Genomic DNA, 16,674 nt, shown 5'->3' on the forward strand with positions numbered 1-16,674 from the left:
CCCCACAGTGAGAAGCTTAAAGGGGCCACAGCACTCACTTCCTCGAGTCACAACCTCCAGGTACAGGATTGTACACACACACCATCACACATTTACCATGTTTTTGTAGTTAATGCTGGCAAAAGACAAAGTTATCAAATCATAGTTTATTTATATAAAAAGACAGGACAGAATGAAAGCACTTAGATTACAGCATTGTTAACGATAATACAGATGAATGGTTGAATCATGTCACTACAGCATTGTCTTGATAAACAGTCAGAGGACAGTTTGACTGAAGGTCAAAAAGAAGACATCATCTCAATCTTTTGGCATTAAAATGTTCAAAAGCTCAAAGTCAAATCTTTGACTATGTTCAACACAACAGTTCTATCAAGCCAATGAACGTGAGACAAGAAGAACAATATACCATTTAACATAAACAGCAGTTTCAGGATATTTTCTTTTAAAGGTCAGTGGCTGTGAGCCTAATGGAATGTGGTCAGAAGGTCATATCTGAATACTGTGTGTTCTCAGGTCAGTGTGATTTCTGACGACTCTTTGACATCGATAACTCTGAAGACTCCAACCTTCTCTTTCTTCAAACTCCCCTTTTCTTTGTCTGAAAGGACAAATAAGACAAAGACCAATTAGAGTTCATGTCTGTAAGCAGGTGTTACTTAACATTTTAAAGTGTCAGTGGAGTTCACTCGTTCTCCTTGGAGGCAAGAAAGAGTTTGAAATCAGAATGTTGAAGGGAAATGGTCTACACATTAAGGTCCACTGAGTCCAGCAATATATCTTTTTGTTCTGAAGTAACTTCCTTCCAGAAAACGGGTATTGGTTGAATTCAAAATCCATCTACAAAAGGCATCGACTTCGTCATATGTTTAAGAGACATCTGCATGGACGCATCAATCATTATTTTAATTTTAGCCACAGACACAATATCCGCGAGCAGCAGCAGCATGCACGTATGCAATTTAGGAAAAGTTGTTTTGCTATAATTATCTTTATCGTTTTATCGCCCAGCTCGAGGCTGACTACAGATGTAACTTCAATTTAGTTGCCGCACAGTTTTATTTACACTGATAGTGAACTGAATTTGTTTTCTTGCTGTTTGATCCGGTGATGGCTCCACATTGGGCCTCATTGTCCATCTCGAGAGGCGTTTCAGTGAGGTTGAAGTCTTGGCTGCATTTGGGATACTGGGTCCACAAGCAGCTACGCTCCCTGGCGACACTGCGTGCACACACACCTGACCACACTTTTTTGGTGCAGTTCTTGTAGAATTGGCCTGTTTCAAGGAACAAGTGGTCTCTGGTCCACTCAAGGTAACCAGCATAATCAAGATCAGTGTAGTTTTGTTAATGATATCATTTGAACCTTTTCAGAACAAGACCCGAGCCGGCCATATTGTCTGTATAATATGAGGAGTTTGGTGTCTGTACCCAACAATGAGGCTGCTGGCTGGCATTGCTCTGACTGTCCAAGTCAGCAGTGTAAACTGTGAAAGGGACTTCCCAACCAAACCAGTAAACCTCGGGGAAACACTGAAATGTCTTGTTCAGACGTATGCAAGTGGATCCATTTTCAAGCTGTGCTTTAAAATAAAGAGTTCTGTTGAGACTGCATATCAAGCCTCTTCGATTCATCACTCTGTCACGACAATGCCTTTTACCATTTCCACGGCTCAGACATGATAAATCAGCCAACATTATGCATTGCAGAGTGCAGCCAAAGCATGGCTGGGAACACATTGCTGTTGGAGCATCGAGGTTCCCAATCGAATTATTAATAAAACATTATGTCTCTTAGAAACACAACTTGTGCTGTGAGGTGCCTGGTGGGCAGAGCAGCCCACCCCGCAGTGTGTCATTGGCAGGAAGCGGCAAACCGAAGTAGTGAGGAGTCAGAGTTGTTGTTCTCTGTCCTATAAATTACTCTTCATAATTACTTATTGTCTTTAAATCCACTTTTATTGTTATTAAATCATATTTTATTGCTTTGGTTTTAATATCTAGAGTTTGCTGAATCTGACGCGTCATGTTTATATGAACCAAAAAGATGGAGATTCAATTTAAAATAAGAATACGAAAATATTTGTGTTGTTGTTAGAAGGAGCACAGTAGAATTGAAAGGTCTCCTCACCCAGCAAGTCACTGCGATCCAACAAAATCTCCAGGTCCTTGTCACTGATCACCTTCCCTCTTGATGCTTTCACCTCCCTGAGTGAGACAACAGTTACTGTATACTATTTAAAGAGGCTTCTGAGTTCTTCTTTACAGTCCATAACACTTTGTCTTACTTCTCAGTGCCTCTGGCTTTCAGCAGTTCCATCAGCTCATCCAGATCAATGCAGCTCTTACTTTGGTTCAGCTCTGCCTTTCCGCCTTTGAACTTATCTGTAGAGGACGGCACACCAGAAAAAAAATCATAAAATGTCAACATTTGTAAAATACTGCAAGATAAGATCAATTGTGTTATAAAAAATAATTTGATCTCCTGATGTGAGAATCCTATCAGAATGAAGCTCCTCACTCTTGTGGATGACCATCTGTTCCAGCTTCCTCTTGGCCGAGGCCCTCTCCAGGATCTTCTGGTCAATGGTGTTGGCTGTGACCAGGCGGTAAACCAACACTGGTTTAGTTTGACCGATGCGGTGACAACGGTCCTGCGCCTGCAGGTCTGCCTGGGGGTTCTGAGAGGGGGGGCGGCGTCATTACATGCCAACTTAACGCAAAACATGTACAGGACACAGAATGGCAGTTTATTATACACGATATTTGATATGCACACACCCAGTCGCTGTCGAAGATGATGACTGTATCAGCAGCTGTCAGGTTGATCCCAAGTCCTCCTGCTCTGGTGCTCAGCAGGAACAGGAACACCTCTGGATCTTTGGAAAACTTGGTCATCTGGGAAAGAACAACAATGTGATGAAGACGTTTCCTTGATTGACTGCTTGTAATTATTTATCTGAGCTTCTACCACCACTTGTTTGTATTATTTATCAGTCTTAGGAGATAGAGGGGTTGGTGATTTAATGGGTGTTTCAAGGTTACAAAAGTGATAGTTTGCTTGATACAAATATAAAAAAGATAGACACTGAAGTTGACTGATTGCAGAAGTTTTTTAAGCTTTCCATTGTTGGTCTCAGAGTGTCATCTCTTTCCTACTCCAATAGCCATTCAAAGAAACCTGTTCACAACGCTCTCCAATATGCAGAAAGGAAAGAACTTCTGCACATTCTTCACCAATTCAAAGTTTAACACTCACATTTTCATCTCTGTCGGAGTAAGACATGCTGCCATCCAGTCGGCTGTACTGAAAGCCCCGCAGATAGCAGTAATCCATCAGTAGATCCAAGATGGACGTCATCTGACTGAAGATCAGAACCTGGAACACAAAAATCAATCACACATGCAGGTCAGCAATATGTTGGAATGGAAGAAACCAAATACTGGTGTGCAGGAGTATTGACCCAAACCCAACTGCATCAACCCAACGATGTAACAAAACTGTTCCCACTGAGATCAACTGAAACATGTATACATATCAAGTAATGCTCGTTGTTAATGGCATCACGTCTGTGATACAGCTGTCTATCAATATTCAAAATTAAAATGAATTAAATTAAACCTACAATTGGATCATTAAACACAAATTAACAGGGTCACTTTGTTCAACTGATTGTTTATAGATTGATTAGTAATGGAAACTGGCCAAAATCAACTCTGTGATTATTAGTTTAGGCTCTATGGGCTTCCTCACCCACCTCAACAATACCTCTCTGACAACCGGTCCCTTTCCCCGAATCCTCTTTAAAGGAACTTACACTCGACCCATCTGACGTGAGAAACTACAGACCGGTCTCTCTTCTTACGTTTCTTTACAAAACTCTTGAACTGTCTCCTCTCAATCTTCTGCATATCTCCACCAGAACAACCTTCTGGACCCCCACCAGTCTGGATTCAAGGCAGGGCACTCAACAGAGAGCACCCCCTCGCTGTCACAGAGGAACTCCAATGTGTCCCCATGGCAAGAGAAAACATTTGTATTTTACTCTCATCATAAGCAGTCAGTGTTAACATTTTGACTGAAGATTTGTTTGGATTGCTGCTGTTTGTTTACATTTGTATTAAAATTTGAGGTCAATTAAATGAGATGATAATATTATACAGTAGCTAGCTAGTTGGGAAAAGAAGAATGGAAATTGCCCTTCAATTTGTTTGTACTAATAACGAGCTGCAATCACCCAAAAAATATTAGTTGTTCAGAAAAAAAAATCTTTATAGTTAGCCCAATTTTCCTTGAAATATTGTGATATAATTTTGAGGCTATATCCCAATCTCCAGTCAAACGTTTCATGACATCATCAACGTCTGATGACTTGCCTGACCAAAGTTGAGGTGGATCTAGTGAACCTGCAAGGTAGAGGATGTAAAAGTACAAAACTTGCAACTTTCTTTTTCACGGCAAAGGACTTCTGACGAAAAATTTTCATCCCATAGGTCTGAAGATGACACACACCAAATTTGAAGTATTTCATGTGAAATCTATAGGAAGTTCGTTAAAGTATGAAATGTGTAAAATGACAAAAATCAGCACGTCGGTGCTCGGGCCCTTATAAACGCCTATGTTGCCAGACGCCCTCCTGTGTACACCAGGGGCACCGCAACTCCCGTGCTTTGGCCCTAATAATCCTTACGAAAACAATGAGGCCTTGCACCTCCGGTGGACACCGCACCTCTCGTGCTTGGGCCCTAAAATATGGTAAAATAATTGTACTAATACAGCCAAATTGTCAATGGCTCAGGTCATTGAGAATCAGTGCAAAACAAGGCTACATGGGGCAAAAAAAAAGGATAAAATAAGCAGTCCGGATCTAACCCCAGTGGAGTTGATGGTAAGATACTATCCAAATCGTAAGAAAAAGTATGTATGACAGGATGGAAGGAGAGAAGGGCACGAGATCGCCGTTGGCCTAAAGAAAAAGTATCAGGGTGGTTTAGACAAGAGTGAGCCAAGGAACATCAGACAGTCACAGCAAGGAGACAGAGATACTGCAGGATGAGGAAAAACACAGAAACGGGGACCAGACCCCTGGATCTCTGAAAGCAGGACTTAAATCTGTCTCCAGAGTTCTTCTGTTTACTATTTCATGCGTATTTGGGCGAACGTGCACAAGGATAACATATTAGCATAATTAATGTAACAGTAAGGCTACACTTTCTGCCCCAAGTGGTATTAATCAAGTTTATGCAGGTAATTTACACACTTTTCTGAACAAACTCACGTACCAACTCATGAAAGAGAAATTTAAGATAAGAATCCGAAATTGTTCTTGCATGAGGCGCATTGTCTGGAAACACCTGACCTACCAGAGCTGCAAATCATATTAGTTAGTTTTGAAATCGGATGTCTTCTGTTTCACCTTGTGTTCCCTTTTCTTCAGTGCAGGCAGCAGTCTGTCCAGTATGAGAAACTTCCCAGAGCTCAGCACCAGCTGCTCATCAATCTGGATGGAGGACAGCAGTGAAGAGAGCAGGACAGGGCAGGGGGGATTGTACATTAAGAAGTCACTTCTGCTTACTATCACAAACACAAGGCAAGTTAAACACCTGTATTACTGCACCAAAGAGGTTCAGTTGAATTACCATGAACTCCTGTGTGGCAGGATCGAGGGGGTACTCCACCAGGTACGGGTGGTTACAACATCTCTTTAGCAGCATGAGAATGTTCTGCAGCTTCAGGTTGATCTGAGCATTCAGCGGGCTCTGGACATCCAGCACTGACGTGGAACTGGAGGAAGTCAGAGGAAAGGAAGTCTGAGCAGATTCCAATAAGTGCATCTCATTGAGAGCCATTTTGTAGAGAACATGCCTTGGAAACATGGAGGTTGTTGTTGTTTGTTAAACAACCAGCAACTTCAAGTCGAGATTAACAGCCTCTTCAGCCAAACATCACAAATATCTGCAATTATTTAATCTTCATCCGAGATGTGTGTGGGTAGTTCTGACCTCTGCTCGAGCTCCTTGGAGACCATCTCCAGATATTTCTCCAGGTCGTATGGTGAGTCTCCATCCGTCTCTTTGTAGCTCACCACCTTTCTAGTACGACGCTTTGGTCTGCCACTCGAGCTCAGGCATACAGGAGCCTCTGTCTAAAAAAAACACAACAACAGTCTTTTGATGGGGAATAAACTGAGTATCAGAAACGGACCATACTATTGTAACCCTAATATCAACCCCAGCATACTGATGTAAAATGACCAAGGACAAGACCTAGCTCAGTCACATACTGCTTTAACACTTCTGGAGTTCTCCAGATAAAGATATAAAGACAAAGGAAACAAAAGGCCTATATAAAAATATGAACATGAATAAAAATTGGAAAGGTCTTCTTTAGAGACCCGTGATAACAACAACAGACATTTTTAAAAGGGATTCTGACCGAGATATGTACTGTGCAAGTCTTTGACTTATCAGCCGACATTAACACTGATATCATATATCTGCACCATGCTGATAGCATCAGACACCGCAGCTGTGGGGAATCCACTACGTGACCCCAGAGACCAGTTTACACTCCAGAGCTCGTCACCACATCAGTGAATGAAACAGTGTTTACCCTCTCCTGGCCCAGCATCTTGGCGATGGTCTTGTTGACCACAGCTGTGTAGAAGGCCTCCTGTTTGGCTGTCAGAGGAGCATAAACAACAATCTCTTTCTTAGGAGGAACCTCCAGCGTCACGTCGGATTTCAGCCTCCTCAGTAGGAACGGAGTTAGTATCTGAAAAGAAACAAAGCTTAAAGCCTGTTTTTTTCTGTATCCACACAAACTTTAATGAGGCCAGTCCAGTTGTATTAAAATCTAAGTATTGTAAGTGAATATGTAAATACACTTTATCATAATCTTCTAGTTGTTATGTGTGTGTTGTTGGAGTGGTGTTTGCACAACACATCTACCCATGTGTAACTAATGAACAAAGCATCAATGATAAAATAATACTACGTCCACATTAATATGTTTCAGTTGTAAAACATTACAGGCTATATTCATGCCTGACATCCAGTGAGTTATCAAGCCACAAAAACAGACTTCAGGAAACACTGCTCGGTCCATTTTAGTTCTGGGGCAGCATTTTAGTACGGTTGGCCAGAACTGAGATTCTTGGAAGAGTGATAAAAGCTGTGTCCCAATTCAGGGGCCGCCTCCTTCGGAGGGAAATTTGTAAACCGGTTGTGTCACAGCGTCGTGACTCAGCTGTCCCAATCCGTAGGCCCCTTTAAACGTGGCCAACGAATGCGCCCTTCCAGCCCGGAGCAGCAACGGATCCAACGGGTGGATATACATATTTATTCTTCAGTATTTTTTTTACTGCACATCCATACACTACGTAAGCTTCTTTTCCACAAAGCAATTACTTGCAGACTTTGTTTATGATATGAATGTATTTAGCTTTTTACAGCTCTTTTCTATTTTTGTTGTAATTTTTTGGGGCTATATTTTGTAATATACCTCTTCCCTGATGTATTTGATTTATGTGAATTTCCCCGGTGTGAGACTATTAAAATCTCATCTTGTTCTAATGCTCATTGTGCAGTAAAATGGTTCCTGTCAGTGTTATGATATTATATATAGTTTTATTGTATTACTACATTCATGAGCATGATGCAATTTACTGGTGCTTTAAAGTTTAGCTCATTTTAACTACTTTCTACTCTGTTGCAAAATTAATCCTACAGCAATGCAACATATTCTATAAAATCATCATATTAAGATCAATACATTTTGATATATGTGGGGAGAGTGATGAAAAATTGTAATCCGAGTACATTTCCCTCAGAGTTGTGGTGAAGTAGAAGTATAACTTGGCGAATCTCAAGGATATATGTAATACCTAATTAAGTAAGTTGGTGGCGATAATGCGACTCGCCAGTGAAACAGGAAGAGGAAGAAGGAAATCTGCCGTGGACCAGACCGTCTCATTTTGGTTCGCCCGTCGCGGTCTACCTGGCTGACGGAGGCCACCAGCCTTCATCGGCCAGGTAGACCGCAGGTTACTTCCTCCGAAGAAAGCGGCCCGTGAATTGGGACGCAGCTATAGTCACTCATACTTGCTTGCCGAGTCTTTGTCACGATGCAACCCTCCCTGATTTACAATGTTCTAATTATGTGACATCCACCTCAACTACCAGTGTAGAACAAATGAAAAACACTACAGATAATGTTAACATTACTTTTTTGCTCTTCCTTTATCATAGCTGATAATCTATTTACACCGGCCCCAGCATACCCAGTGTATGTAAATGATCATGTGATATGCATTTCACAGCGTGTTTGTGTAAGGAGATTGTTTCTAAAACGGAGCTAAAACAGTTGTCTGACAAAAGTTGGTTTATATCTTAAAATGGCAATTCAATATGACCGTGTCAGTCCGCCCCGGTGAAATGAAAAAAAGAAAAAAAAAAGAAGTAAATTCCGTGTTTCCCAAACATTGACTAGACTTTGGCGGCCCGCCATACATTCAGTTGTTTAGTCTAATTTGTTGCGCCATTGACTTATAACAAACCGAAAATATTTTTTACACTTCAGCAGAGCAGCTCTCTCTCTCTCCCCACCACTCAGCAGCGCACTGCTCTTCACGTTGTACATGCGCTCAAGTACATGTGAAAATAACAGGCTGAGAGAGGCAAAGTGCTCCACTGTGTTCATATTCCTGTTACCAGTGTAGGGCCTGTCTCTCTCAACATGTATGTTTGGCCAACGATGTTGCTGGTTGCAGTTTTCTTTTTTAAACTGAAAAAAGTGAAGTAGTTGAGGCACTGCGACTAAAGCCCGAGTGTGGACTAGACCTGTAGGACGCTACACTGTTGCACAAACAGCTGTTCACCTGTTCAATCAAAGTTTGGTTCAGAACCCAGAATTTTTTGCACCAATTTGAAAAAAATATGAACATATCATTTCCTGAGGATTATATCAGACGATTTCTTTTCCTTTTTAAAAGTGTGTTATTCTGTCTGTATTATGTTTCTCATTTATTTTCCACTATCATACATGTTTTGTGTTCTTCTTCGTGTGAGGATCACATTGCCCCCACGCAAAGCCTCTTGATCCACAGGAAACACTGGTATTGGTATGAAAGTAGCTGAAATGATGTAATGTGCAGCAATAAACTATCTTATGGTTTAACACCAAACAAATAAGAACTAATGACAGTGAGTCATCAAATGAAACACACATTGGTCAAACAATATACAATGGAGGTGATTTAGAGGACTGACCTGGTGCAACATACTCAGAACGTTCTTCTCACGCTCAGCAGCCACTACACTCTCGGCCTCCCCAAGGGTGTTGATGTCAAACCACGACTCAAAGCTGCACAGTAAACATGTTGAAGAGTTTACACCTGAGCCATGAGTTAACTTTGAACCATTAGCAACATAAAAGAATCATAGATGTCTTGACCCCAGTAATGTGTTGGTATAATTAGTGAAACTGATTTACATAAGAAGAAAATGATGTGGTCAAGAGATCTGATGAATGAAGGCCATAGCAGAGGATTCACACAATTCAGTGACCCTGGCTACCCTAAGGATATCTTCCTGGTTCGTCACTGGTTTTTCAGTTTTTTCCTTTAGTTTGTCTGTTTCCAATTGCTAAGACAACACATTAGTCAGAAGTCTATACATTTCATCAAAAGGATAAAGTCACTGGAGTGTGTACATTTTAATGAACTGGCCAATGTGGAAAAACCTTTTTCACCGTGGTGGACAATAAGGTTACAATTTTATTTTTAAGTTATTGTGTTGGTCTAAACTCAACTCTACATTAAGCCACAAGTGGAGAACGAAGTTCTGTCATATATTGTTTCATTCCCAATTTTCCAATTATCATCACCACCCAGTGTGGCCAGCTTCTAAATTAGGCAGGTGTTGAGTTCTTTATATGAAACTGATCTGAGGCTCAAAATCTGCAGACTGTCTTTACACTGAGCAACTGCAATTAGCATTCAGTAATCAATATCAACAGAACTCACCTCTTGAGGTCATCAAAGACCTCTGGCAGGAGGAAGTTAAGGAGCGACCAGAGCTCGGCCAGGTTGTTCTGTAGAGGAGTGCCCGTCAGTAGGAGCTTGTTGTCAGTTGGAAGCATCTTCAGCTCCTGCACCAGCCGACAGTTGAGGTTTTTGATCCGATGACCTTCGTCCACTATCAGGTACTTCCACTGGGAGCGCTGGAGCAGAAAACAGACAAAATGACAAGTGTCATTTAAGACTATGACTGCAAGATGTCAAACTCCCTTGGCATATTTGTGGTGAGATGACAAAGAATGACAAAGAATGATATAAATGTATTTGTTTGCATGGTGGCCTCAGACGGGACTGAGGTAGATTAGTTTTGGCATCTAGAAAAAAATTCAAATGTTTGTGATACAGAGATGACGCATAAGGTTACAGTCTGCTGTTGAATTATAAATAATACTGGCTCTGCACAACTGTCGTCACTTGTCCAATAGCGACAAGGCCAGGTTGGCCTGTGTTGCATCCTTTTGCCTCTTAGCTCTAACCAACGAGTAAAAGCCAGTCCAACATTCACTCGTCTGGTTTCTTACTTTCTCACATTTCCTCTTCCTTGAATCCTCCAACAATGTGCAAGTGGCAACTGCACAGTACACTAGTGACATTCCAGGAGAGCTGTGGCAATGAGTGTGACACCATTCTCCCTATAATACGTTTGTGTATCATCAAAACGATTTTTATGTCGTTACTTTAGGGTAAAAAAGAAACATTGTATGTGATGCTTTAAGGATTTCAGAAAAATGTGACTTTCGATGTATGATAAGATCATATATATTGTGCCCGCAGTGTTTCCCTAGGTTTACTGGTTTTATATATATATAAAAATTAATTTGACTTTCAGGGGTGAACTTTAAGTGTTCACTCAAAGATGTGAGGTACTTCAGGAGAGTGAAAATATTTGTTTTGCTTTTCTTTACTTGCTATTGTCTAAATGTACCCTGAAAAAAACACCCAGGTTGTGGTTTTTCCAATTGTAATGATAACGGTCCAAAAGTACATGAAAATGCGTATTTTGACAATGCACAAAAGCCCACCAACAACCCCCCCAGAGCAACCATCTGAAATGAGCCGCCAACCTACCTGGAGGAATTTTCTGTCAATCATGGAAATCTCAAAGGAGGTGATGACCACAGGACACATTCTGAGGGGCCCCTGAGGGACGCCGATCTGCTTCAGCACTTTGGCCCTCTCTGGCTGGGGACCATGGTAAAGCAACACAGACACCTGGGACAGACACATGACCCTCCTCAGACTTTACCATATAAATCAATAGAATGTCGTACAGGAAGTTTGCTTTTCAATAAAATTAACTCCTCTGGTTACCTCCGGTGCAAAGCGCTTGAATTCATTGATCCAGTTGGGCAGAGTGGAGAGAGGAGCAACCACCAGGAAGGGGCCCATCACTTTTTTTTCTATCATCATGGCGATGTGAGCGATGCACTGGATGGTCTTTCCCAGTCCCATCTCATCAGCCAGGATCCCATTAATACCATTTTCCCACAACATCTGGCAACACAGAAGGATCAACAGGGGCTGCTTGTTATACTGAAGAGCACCAGGCATTCACTTGGTTCTACGGTTGTATACTGACAATTAGGAAATGCAAGTATCATCTACTAAATGTCCTGAGACTGTTTCTGAGGTAAAAAGAGAACTCTGACACTCAACTTTATATAAACGTCAGATGGACGAAGGGAATCAAACCAACAAATAAAGGAATAAACAAGTTACACAATCCCGATGGTCCATTCTCACTTACCCTCAACCACTCAATGCCTTCGATCTGGTACGACCTCATGACCCCTCCGGTGAAGAGCTGTGGTTGCTGGATGGGGACCAACTGTCCGTTCATCTTCCTGTGAGGGTGGAGTAAATGCTTGGCGTTGTCTCGCACCATCTCCGATAGACGATTCTTGATGTCTTGGTTTGAATCACTCATCTTCTCTATATCGTCAGCTTCTAGTTTTTTCTGGGCCGGTGCCTCATCCTAATGTCAGACGTTTGAGATATCAATGTTTGTGTCGTTGGACAAGTTCAATGACTCTACTTTAAACAAAATAATTATACTAGTGTTCAAATGCCTCATCCTCATCTGAATTATTATGACAACTCATTTGACCAGAAGAATGAAATTATGCCTTACTGCTTCCTCCACTTTTGCTTTCTTAGCCTGTGACATGATTTCCTAAAAAAAAAAAAAAAACAATCAAGCAGAATCAATGTCAGACAATCAGTAAATGGCAAAAATACAAAAAGAACAAAAAGTTAAATGAGACCGTACTTCTTTTGTCATGACATCTGATATTTTGTAGTGGTCATCCCTCCTCCTCTTTTTATCTAGTTCAACAGGAAATAGACAAATACATCACACCAAGGTATACATATCTGGATTTGAAGGTTGAATATACTGTAATCACTTGAAACGTCAGTTTGAAAATGGCAATCATTCTTTCGAGAACAGCTTTCATTCTGTATTTTACATAAAACCACATATCACGTATTCCACTCACCTTTGTCAGGTCCTGCACCATTTGTGCCCTGTATCCAAAAGAAATAGCTTCTATGAATGACTTAAACAGTATTTTAATGCTAAGATCAAATGTTATTCCAGAAAAGTGCCTCTCACCTTCTTTTCCAGCTTCTCCTTCCTGAGGTTCTCCTAAAAGGGTTGTGAGAGAAACAGCGTGTGAGCAGACAGCAAGTGCAAACATGGCACAGGTGGTTCCTGTATGAGATTCACATGTGGTGTTCACACACTCTACCTCGTTCTGTTGTTGCTCCATTTTAGTCAGGAGGAATTTAGAGTAGATGTTGCTCTTTTGAAGCAGATGCTGCAGTCTTTTGAACCGCATGTCATGAGAATCCCTTTCCAATGAATCCCGGGCCTTAAATATTACACATTAGTGACAAAGACCACAATGTTGGGCAAGATTGGGGCTGAATATCATCTCAACATTAAACCACAAGAAAAAAAAGAAAGAAAAAAAATCCCACATAGTATGCAGCCGTTTTCTGCTATTTTGTAGTTGAAATATGTTCCAAAACATATGTTAATGTGTGGGAGGTGCTAGCAAAGGCTTCTGTGACCAAGACTCAGAAACCTGGCAGTGCAGAGACATTCCCTGTTTCTGAGCATGCCACATCCTTCTAACCAATCAGAAGGCTGAGGTCATGGGTGGGAACCCACTAGTGTTCTATATTCCCTTTGTAATGGAGCTTAGAGCTAGTATTAGCTGCTGGAAGATACGACTATGGCTGAGTCACAGGCCAGCACACCTCTGGTCGCTGCATTAGCTCAGACTGAGAAAATGACCATACTGTAGGTGAAGGGTTGAGCAGGGGGGGGAGGAAGTGGAGCGGTTTGCTTTCCAGTCTTCTTATAGCGCCACTTTGATTTCAAGAATGTCAATGCAGAGTTATCGTTGAGAAATATTATTTCTACAATAAAATTTTCATTTACAAAAGAAGCCAAAATGATCACATTTGTAATGCTGTCTGGATACAAGCAGCAGGACTCTAAAGGTATCAAAAGAAATGGAACAGACCTTTTCCAACAACTCCTTCTCTTTCTTCTCACTTTCCTTCATCAGCTGTCTCTCTTCTTCCTCCATTTCCTTTGTGATAACCACTTCAGGCATCACGTTTTCAGATTTGACACCTATAGCTTTAAGGAAACAAAAGTTACAGTCAACACGGTGTCTGGCTCCACACCCTGATGGCAACGTTTTACACTTCTTTCCAAACTTGATCAACTGTTAGGTATGACATGTGTTCTGCTAGACTGCTGTCAATAACATAGCCACCATCATTATCTCAGCTTTAAATCTCAACCTTAGGTAAAACTCCTGTTGAGGCACCTGAGGGTCACAGACAGAAACGCTGGAAGTAGGGGTGCAGAGGGGGCGGCAGCCCCCCTACTGTTAAGGGGAAACTGCAAAGCAAAAGAGATCACTATGCCAATCAACAAATCAAATATTTTTCATTGAGATTTACCCATCATTATATTTTCTGATGCTAATTAGTTGTTGGTTATGTATTTGCTTCTCTGTACATGTTACATTTATATTCACTTACTCATTGATATTTGCGCAGTTAGAAGTAAATTTCTGACCGTTCACCCTCGCCTCTACACGGAGGGTGGCTGCCATGAACCACACCACCCTATTCACCCATGGTGTCAGCACCTGAGGCTTTTGTATGAATGAAAGAAATAACACGGATCGGGATGGGTATCAATGAATGAATGACTGCTGCCTTACAAGATGCACACAAGGCATTTTGCAAAGTCTGAAGGAGGGAGTTTTCTATTTATTTCTATTTCTAATGGTCTATTCCCATTCTTGTTTTCTAGTGGAGATGAACATGCACTCGCGAGGAGGGACAGAGCAGCAGCCACGAGAAGGAGCGATCTGACAGACAGGCGCATTAGAGGAAGACGGCCTCATAATATAGTTTCTGTCATGGATTTTATGGATGATGATTATGTATAATGTTAGTTACAACACAGTCATTATTTCCTGTCATAACTTTCATGAAAAGTAATTAATATCAGCAGAGTAAGATGAATTAGACACTGAGAAACTTGAAGCACAGTAGTTAATAACAGAACAGAACAATGACTAAACTTGAGTCTGGGTTCTGCAAGCCACGCCCATCAGGACGCAACACTATGACGTCATACACTTTCTCTCAGCACCCCCAACTCTGACCGTGACCTGAGGACTCAGGTGACCTCCAGCCTCGGGTGACCTGAGGACTCGGGTGACCTGAGGACTCGGGGGACCGTGACCTGACCGTGACCTGAGGACTCGGGTGACCTGAGGAGGACTCGGGTGACCTCCAGACTCGGGTGACCTGAGGACTCGGTGACTCGGGTGACCTGCGGACTCGGGTGACCTGAGGACTCAGGTGACTCGGGTGACCTGAGGACTCGGGTGACCTCCAGACTCAGGTAACCTGAGGACTCGGGTGACCTCCAGACTCGGGTGACCTGAGGACTCGGGTGACCTCCAGACTCAGGTGACCTGAGAAGGACTCGGGTGACCTCCAGACTCGGGTGACCTCCAGACTCAGGTGACCTGAGAAGGACTCGGGTGACCTCCAGACTCGGGTGACCTGAGGACTCGGGTGACCTCCAGACTCGGGTGACCTGAGGACTCGGGTGACCTCCAGACTCAGGTGACCTGAGAAGGACTCGGGTGACCTCCAGACTCGGGTGACCTCCAGACTCGGGTGACCTCCAGACTCGGGTGACCTGAGAAGGACTCGGGTGACATCCAGACTCAAGTGACCTGAGGACTCGGGTGACCTGTCACTGACCATTGGAAGCTCCAGACTCCAGGGTTGTGCCCAGCGGCTCCTCAGACTCGTCCGCTTTGGGGCAGTGCGGCGACACACTGCGAATCGTCTCCTTCACACTGTCAACACGAAGAAGAAGACAAACCAATGCTTCAGGAGAAGGATGAACTCTACACACGTCGGGAATATGACATCATTCGACATGTGTAAAAAATGTCAATTGTGCACAATATTTTGAAACAATGAATACATGAGTCCGTGTTACATGACACCTAATGTGAGAATGATGTTACTCACCGACTCATTGTTTCCAATGGCGGAGCCGACGACAGCGTCAATGAAAGTTTATAGTTCACTTGAGAAAAGTAATAATCGCCTCAGAAATTTTTTATTAAAATCCAGCACGGCTCGACGTCAACAACAGGTTTCACGATATTCTTCTGAAATTGCAACTCGCCTGAATCTCTGCACGTGTGCTCCGACGGGCTCGAACACAGTCCGGACCTTCGGCGGCAGCGACAGTACGTCCACACCGACCTTTCAAAATACAACCGTTAGTTTTAACTTTGCAGTCAAAATAGGCCTGCGGAGTTCAGACGATGTTTTATTGTGAAGTGATAATCACTTCCTTTTCTGTCGCTGACAGTTTCCTCGTGGGAGGGGTTATTCCATTTCGCGCCAGTCCGGACTAAACCACTGCTTACAAGCAGCAGGGTGTGTTCGTGACTTACAAGGTTCAACACTGCAGTATTTCGGGGAGAAATATGATTATCAGAATAGAGATAACAATAATATATACATCTAAAATGAATTTAAATGCTTAATCACACACTGGAGTCCATTTTCTATAACGAAACATAAATATAACAATAGAAATAACCCTTCTGATAGCACTTCAATGCCACGCCTGAGCTGATACTTCCGGCGACCTTAAAGGGATAGTTCAGTGATTTTGAAGTGGCGTTGTATGAGTTACTTATGCATAGTTAATATATTACCTTATGGAGATGGTGATCACTTTACGGAGTTTGGAGGAGAAGTGGAAGTAACGAAAGACAAAGTCCTACTGATCAAAGCAGCTTCACACAGGTGTATTAGAAATTCATACTCATACAAGTCATTTCTGACAGCTGGGAACAGATGTTACACCAATAGAGTTTGAGTATTTGTGTGAGATATGAAGTAAATACTTAACACAGCAGCATCATACTTTTACAGTCTAAGAGCTTTATGCAGATTATCTTCATTCATATCAGTGAGTAACAGGCTGATTTCATAGGTGGAGACGTGTAGACTTTAATTCAAGTCTC

The 16,674-nt window shown here is 42.2% G+C and overlaps 1 protein-coding gene across 2 annotated transcripts; it reads right to left on the bottom strand.

The window, feature by feature from the left end:
- Window positions 1–131: 131 nt before the first annotated feature.
- hells (helicase, lymphoid specific) lies at window positions 132–15,901 on the bottom strand. 2 transcript variants are annotated; one of them, XM_035606607.2, is made up of 23 exons: window positions 15,662–15,901; window positions 15,386–15,483; window positions 13,612–13,724; window positions 12,829–12,951; window positions 12,693–12,725; window positions 12,577–12,604; window positions 12,348–12,403; window positions 12,210–12,251; window positions 11,826–12,053; window positions 11,390–11,572; window positions 11,147–11,290; window positions 10,025–10,221; window positions 9,270–9,363; window positions 6,613–6,774; window positions 6,003–6,145; window positions 5,640–5,784; window positions 5,417–5,500; window positions 3,259–3,378; window positions 2,781–2,897; window positions 2,521–2,680; window positions 2,288–2,384; window positions 2,131–2,207; window positions 132–601 (listed from the first exon to the last, which is right to left on the bottom strand). In XM_035606607.2, the coding sequence occupies exons 1-23, from the start codon at window positions 15,667–15,669 to the stop codon at window positions 513–515; spliced, it is 2,541 nt and encodes an 846-aa protein (XP_035462500.2). In that variant the 5' UTR covers window positions 15,670–15,901; the 3' UTR covers window positions 132–512. The 2 variants fall into 2 exon arrangements, with proteins under 2 accessions (XP_035462500.2, XP_035462499.2); XM_035606606.2 differs by having other exon boundaries at window positions 13,612–13,730; window positions 15,662–15,900.
- Window positions 15,902–16,674: the final 773 nt, after the last annotated feature.

This window comes from Scophthalmus maximus, chromosome 10, assembly GCF_022379125.1.
Source record: "Scophthalmus maximus strain ysfricsl-2021 chromosome 10, ASM2237912v1, whole genome shotgun sequence".
NCBI lineage: Eukaryota > Metazoa > Chordata > Actinopteri > Pleuronectiformes > Scophthalmidae > Scophthalmus > Scophthalmus maximus.

What these genes read in the sequence shown, in the direction of transcription:
- hells (XM_035606606.2), bottom strand. An exon ending in GTCTTTGATGACCTCAAGAG is followed by an intron (nt 9,364 to 10,024) that starts GTGAGTTCTGTT and finishes TTTACTGTGCAG; the next exon opens with CTTTGAGTCGTGGTTTGACA. An exon ending in TGAAGAAAAGGGAACACAAG is followed by an intron (nt 3,379 to 5,416) that starts GTGAAACAGAAG and finishes TTTGTGTTCCAG; the next exon opens with GTTCTGATCTTCAGTCAGAT.